Below are 6618 nucleotides of genomic sequence, written 5' to 3' on the forward strand. Positions count from 1 at the left end.
ACAATTCATGATTTTGTGCAATAAACACCCAACATCCGCGCCAAAATATATCAATTGAGTGCTTTGGACCTGAAAGTAATGTCTGCAAGACCGAGTGAACGGGATGAAAAAACAAACGCGGCAGGCCAACAAAAGGTACATCGGCGACAAGTCGACAGCTATAGCCACTCCGCCATAAAGGCTAGGATACGAAAGGTAGCCGGGTGTATATAAATACCACCTGGGGTCTGGCCGCCTAACACCTTCCATTTCCGATCATATCGCGTGCTCGGAGCTGATTCCCGCGAGCCCACCAAGGCCCGAAACCGCCGAACGCAAGGGTCTTCTAAACCCGCTGGAAGTGACCCAGACGGTTACAGACGGGTTCCCTTTTAGGGTGGATGTAACCGTTTGGTACGAGACTATGTTAACTCGTTCGACATGGTTGAACGGCTCCAGCGGTGAATCGGCCAAGCGCGGGAGAGCTGAGCCTTGTTCAGGTTCGTCTGAGATAGCTTAGATAGAGGGTCAAGAATCGAGATTTAAGTCACTCGATAGCGCCAATTCGGATAAGATGTAAATTCGGCAGGCCGTCGTCGACGACGATAACGGTGACAGTGATGATGATTCCGATGATTTTAGCGCCCGTTCTCGACGCGTCGAGTCTGGGCGTCAAATTATTTGAAACATCTGTGACGTCACGCGTCGGGCGCCGAAATTGATTTCCAGGCGACATTTTCGCGAATGTGCAAAATGTTCGAGAGGCCACAGGAGAGTTTAGGCTGCTGTTTTTGTAATGGTTGCCTAGCGAGCAAGTAGTGAGTAGATGTGCTTCCTATTGTTCGTACGGTGATTGTGATCTATTCAAGAGGCCAGAGAATTCGCAGAGGAAGAGGTTCGTGGAGCACAGTACCCATATCATATATATTAATAGCTTATTTCCCCCCGAATTGCTGCTTTCGTCTATCAGACCACAGCAGAACTCATTGTTCTCGGTTAAACCAGACGCAATCGGTGCTGTGCCGTGTTCATTGGCGCTGATTAAAGGTCTATGAGTCCACCCAACTACTTCCTTGCGAGCTTCCAACTCCAACCATCCAACGGCCTACACATCCTTAGTTTTCAGGATTCTCATGAACCTCAGCATCCCATTTACTCCGAGAGATTCCCATGGTGGCTACGGAGCCTACGTCGCGTCCTGGTGGGAACCCTCGTGGCAAGATTCTTTGCCAGCATCCTCACACGCCGTCCTACGTTGAGGTGCAAATTCATAGATCGATGGGCGACCTTCAAGCTTTTGGTACGTGGTCCGCTCCCACCGAATCATCGATACCTTACGACACATTGGTAAGGAATGTACGCACATCGCCGAATCAAACAGATGAACATTGCTCTCTTTCCTCCGCACGCCCTCATCGTCTTCCCTTCTACCAATCCAAGTCGTATTGGCTACCCTCCTGATTGTAGTACCCCTGCATACGTCGAAATGGAAGACATATCGGCCTGTACGGAAGAGGGTGCTGCGGTGGAAACCCCGCTGTAAGCAGCTTCCGATACTGTGCCCAGTACTTTGACCCACTGACGATTTGTTTCCGAAGGATAACGATACTTACACCGTGTGTCTCATTTCGTTCTTCCTGAATACTTATATGATCTTCAAACTAACTCGCCGTACTTCTCTCCACTCCCACCCCCGCCCCCCTATTGAAGGAATCAGTCAAACATAATCAGCGAGACCAGGCCAAACGACACGTGCACCTCACCGTATTTTTTTTCACTAGCATCGATGTCATAAGTCTCTGATTCATATTGTGTGTAGTGAAAGAGATATCTCCAATCCGGAGAGTACTGCGAAATACCGCCAGGAAGTCGAGCATGAATCGATGATGTGAGCTCCATCTGTTGCATTTGCCATTTTCCGACACCGATCCTGTTTCATAGACCCATTGGCGAAGTTGATGGAAGCACTGAACGAGGTCATCAAGCAGCAGAGCAAGATGATTGGTACGTTTCAGTAGCTACGCTGCCCCCTTTTTATCTGCCTCGTTGCTAGACTTTGTCACTCCTATGTAGATATATTGAAGCACATCGATAATAGAGAAGAGGAGCTGGGTAAGTCGTCTTCTCACGGTGACTCATCAGACGCCTCGACTTGACTGCTGTCACCCAAACAGATTCTTCGAGAAACCAATGCCTGAGGTTTCTGGGACCAGCTCGAGTGCCTGGAATCCACTTCTACATTCCACCGTGGAGAATATTGTCAAGCCGGACGTGGAGCGCTGGAGAGGTACTTTGGATAATCTGCTCATTTTTGTTAGTTGCCACTCGCCATTGTAGTGATTCTAGGCTGATTTTCTGCGATAACAGCTCGCTTTTTCTCCGCGATTGTGACTTCATTTTTAGTGCAGGCGTCCGATGGACTCTCGGAAGACCCTAGTCTTCGTACCAACGAGCTCCTAGCTAACCTGAGGGAGATTGTCATCCAGCTCAGTCGTATTTCGCCAACTGACTTGAACATCTCCTCACCAGCTCTATTTGAGCCCGATCCTGGTGCCGTCCGTCAGAATGTTTTCTGGTCTCTCTCGCTCATTATCAGTGTACGTCCCATTTCAGATCTTCGCTGGTCTATTTTAAGCTTTTGATGCCATCTACGTTTCCCTCGACCACCGGCGCTGCGTTATAGTGAGTTGCATCGTAGGAAATACCTCTGTACTGGTACTAACAATCCGAGTTGCGTCGAAAAGAAGATAGAAGGAAGTATTGGATCTAGAGGCTGGTGTTCGTGAAGGTGCGTGGTTCCGTTATGGATGCGTTGTGCAAGAGCGACTTGCATGGTGCCGGATGATATGCCTTGATAAGAAGTTTGTGCAGAGTCGGTAGGTTTTTCTCACCTTGTCGATCTCTGAGGGATTTCTTGATCATAGTGCATATTTTTTTCTGCTTAAAGAATTGAACCGAACTCCCAAGTCCTGATGCCTGACAAAACCTTACGACTTGACCTACACCACGATCTATGCGGGCCACACTTTCTCGGGGTTGAGCAACACGGGGTTGAGTGAGTAAAAGGCAACAAGTCTAATCCAGCTCATACGATTCCCATCGCTGAGCTTATGCAACGCTATCCTTTTCTACGCTGGTATTCCGCTGTTTGAGAATGAACTGCACGATAACGGCGCCTCGCATCCACTCGTCAGAATCATGAGCACATCCTCCACTTCATCCTATGTGGCGTGGTGCTAACGATAAGTGGCACTGCGTGTGATGCCAGCCTGTATTTTCCTCTCCCGCTCCATCCTACGCGTAGATAACGTACTCTTCACTGGCGTATGACTTCGACAGGAGCAGCCCAACCTTATAAACACTCAAGCGAGTGAGCATACCCCCCTTTCGCTGCTTGATTGTCTTCCCTATACGTTGTACATCGTTCACTGACTTTCATAAGGGCGCGTTCGGCTGCCATCAACGTTGCAGCGTTGCTCCGCCCAAACACGGAGAAGCGCTGCAGCCCCTGAGCTTCCCGACGGCTCAGGCGTGCATCGTTTCTCGTTTTTTTGGCAGAGCAACGCTGCATCGTTTCCGGTTGCCGAACGCGCCCTAACAGAAGCAGCCGGTGACGAAAGCGTAGGTGGCCGTGAGAAGAGCCACGACCTAACTGACGAGCAGAAACCAGATACATAGCAGACGACAGTAATAGACAGGGTAGGCCAGACGCAAGCTAGCTGAGCTAATCCATGCACGCTAGGAACTATTGAGTCAGGAGTACTGTGGTGCGCACGGTAAGCTAAAAGCTACCGCCACACGCTAATTTGCGCTCAGCAAACACGGCACCGGGACCATGATTTAAATGCCCCGACAAAGAATGCGAAAGGTGATGTGAAACTTTACATCTCGCGTAACATATCGCATGCGGGACGACTTTTCTTGTCCCCAAGCGAAAGACAATGCGAGTTATTACCTTTCGCAAGGCCTACGAAGGTATAAAAGTCGGCAAATTTCCGAAAGAATTTCTTTCGCAACCCTCCGGGTTGCCTATTGTCGGATTGTGCCTCGGTAGCGCCATCGAATAACACTCGTATCAGCGAGTGCTATATGCGAAACAATATGACTCGCGATACCTTTCGCATTCTTTGTCGGCACTGTTAAATTATGGTCTCGGCGCCGTGAAAGACAAAGATCAGAAACACCACACTCTGGACTTGTACCATAAGGAAAGTCTACCAGTATAGTAGGGGAGTGCGATGTCAGGCGATGCCCAGATCTAGTGGGATGTGCATGGCGGGTAACACGGACTGTCAGACCGCCAACATAGCGTACACGGCAGGCTTGCGCCACTATTTATGTTGTCTTGCTATCGACAGTGCCTCGGATGAGAGTGTATAGTAAGGATGGTAATGATTGACTAGAAATTCAGTAAACTACCCAGTATCGCGAGGTACAAGATTCAAATACTTACCGCCTGGTGTTGCCATCACTATACGTCAACACTGCTACTTACAGCTTGATTATACGGGACAGGTATATATTCAGACCAGGGAAGGACAACAGCAATATCAACAACAACAACACATCTTCATACCTCCTTCCTCTGTCACTCAACTGTGCAAATCAGTATGTTCACGACCCTCAAATGTGCGTATCTCCTCCTCAAGCCACTCCCACAGCTTCCTCCCGGTTTCTCGATCTTGAGACTCAGGCGTTGGTGTTCCTTCTCGAGCCCATGGTATCAAGTACTGGAACCCAGATCGTAACCGAAGATCATAAATATGTTATGTTACAGGAATAGAGAGAGAGATATCAACACACCTTTCCGTTCATATTTATGCCATCCGGCATGGTTCCTGCGTAGAGCTGTGTGAGGGCGCCGTACGGAGTCGGGTATGTGATAATCTTTGCCTATAAGCGTCCGAGATAGATCAATATAATCTTTCGTCATGCCAAATGAATATTGTAGTGCGCACCATCACCGTCTTGACAAGTCCGAGAGAGCGACTAAGATCGGAGACTATGTTACCTATGCGCGCCGTTTTTGAGAGACGCTTCAGCACGACTTATATGAATCACGGGGAAAATGCACGGAGTGACACATTTACCTGGGTTCAAGGACGTGGCTACAATCCCCTTCGAACCGTACCTCCTAGCCAATTCCGTCGCGAACACCACATTGCCCTGTCATTTCACTCTTGGTGTTCGCATCACAAGAATAGCGTGAAATTGGAAAATAGATATGGACTCACAAGCTTACTCTGATAATACAGCTCTGCGCTCCCTTTATTCCTTCTTACCCTTCCATCTCTAAAACTATCAAAGTCCAATTTCTTCGTCAATGTATGTCCAAAGGAGGCCGTATTCACGACCCTTGAGGGAGAGGATGGCCCGCAGATTTCCGCGGTGGAGATAAGGATAGGGAGGAGAAGTTTGGTGAGGTAGAAATGCCCTGGAAGAGTACGTGAGTCATATCGCTCAAGGCTGGGTGAAAGAACTCCAAGATCTGGAGCGCACAAATACACTTACCGATAACGTTGGTACCGAACTGGAGATCGTACCCATCTGTGGTGATTTGATCAATGGGCGGTTCCATGACGCCCCTATACAGCCAAGCTCACTCAACCAGTACGCTATCCCGAGAGTGACATGTTCTGGACATACCCGTTGTTGAAAAGCGTGTGCAGGGAATCCTCTCTCCTGAAGTGTATACGAAAAGAAGTAAGTTACACGAAAGATGGAGAAAGTATATATAAGAGTAGAACTTTATATGCACGCACCCAAGATATGTTCGCACTGCCCTCCTTATAGACTCCAAGTTTGCAAGATCTAGTTCGAGAAACACCGCCTCCTTACCTCCTGTCGTCGTGCGTAGATCTTCAATCGCGTCTTCCGCTTTCTTTGAGTTACGACCGGCGATGTATACCTTCGCATTCTTTATCAAGAGAGCCTACACACGCCAGGGGAGTGAGCACTGCAGAGGACGGATGACCAAGTGCGTTCGCTACAATCCAATATTCCTACTAATTAACTTACTTTCACTGTCTCTTTACCAATGCCGGTGTAACCTCCGGTTACGATGATGATCTTTCCGGAGAGGTCTGGTATGTCGTCAACGGAGAACGTGGGTTTCGGGACGACGAATTGGCTGAATGTCGACATGAATATTATGCAGAGGATGTAATTTCCTTCTGAACGCCAGCTATACGCGGGTAAGGGGGAAAGACAAAAGAGCACAGAGGTGTACAGATGATGGACATTCCGAAGGCGATATATGGAGCTCTTTAAAAAGGCTGTGAACGCCAGAATCAGTCCGATGACATCTTCCATTCCGTTCACATTTCCCTTTGTAGACCTATATCACTTATTAATACCCTACTATACCCATGAGTATTAGTTCGGTACTACGGCGCAGAGAGGAGATGCGTCATCTGTCACGGACATCCTCTACATACAGGACCGGCAGCTCCATGTTATAGGACAGTATGGGCGTAATAGTGTGCAAAAATTATAGTGGCGGTGGCTCCCAACCGATACGCGCACAGGAGAGTTTTTTCAACACCTCATGCGCACATGTCGAAACCACACACAAGTGTCAGAGTCATGAGTACACACAAGTGTCGAAAACACACACAAGTGTCAGAGTCACAAATACGC

At 48.5% G+C, this 6618-nt stretch overlaps 2 protein-coding genes across 2 annotated transcripts; one reads left to right on the forward strand and one right to left on the reverse strand.

Annotated features, from left to right (window-relative positions):
- Nucleotides 1-2250: 2250 nt before the first annotated feature.
- On the forward strand, nt 2251-2579 carry STEHIDRAFT_36377 (uncharacterized protein; the record flags this gene model as incomplete). Its single annotated transcript, XM_007311709.1, has 2 exons — nt 2251-2296; nt 2347-2579. Coding segments are annotated over 2 exons (279 nt in total), but the record flags the coding sequence as incomplete, so codon positions are not given.
- Nucleotides 2580-4571: 1992 nt separating this feature from the next.
- STEHIDRAFT_163995 (NAD-P-binding protein) lies at nt 4572-6123 on the reverse strand (the record flags this gene model as incomplete). Its single annotated transcript, XM_007311724.1, has 9 exons — nt 4572-4709; nt 4783-4872; nt 4938-4990; nt 5070-5145; nt 5214-5413; nt 5491-5564; nt 5626-5661; nt 5742-5911; nt 5998-6123. The coding sequence occupies 9 exons, from the start codon at nt 6121-6123 to the stop codon at nt 4572-4574; spliced, it is 963 nt and encodes a 320-aa protein (XP_007311786.1).
- Between the last annotated feature and the right edge of the window lie 495 nt (nt 6124-6618).

This window comes from Stereum hirsutum (genome assembly GCF_000264905.1).
Source record: "Stereum hirsutum FP-91666 SS1 unplaced genomic scaffold STEHIscaffold_32, whole genome shotgun sequence".
Classification (NCBI taxonomy): Eukaryota; Fungi; Basidiomycota; class Agaricomycetes; order Russulales; family Stereaceae; genus Stereum; species Stereum hirsutum.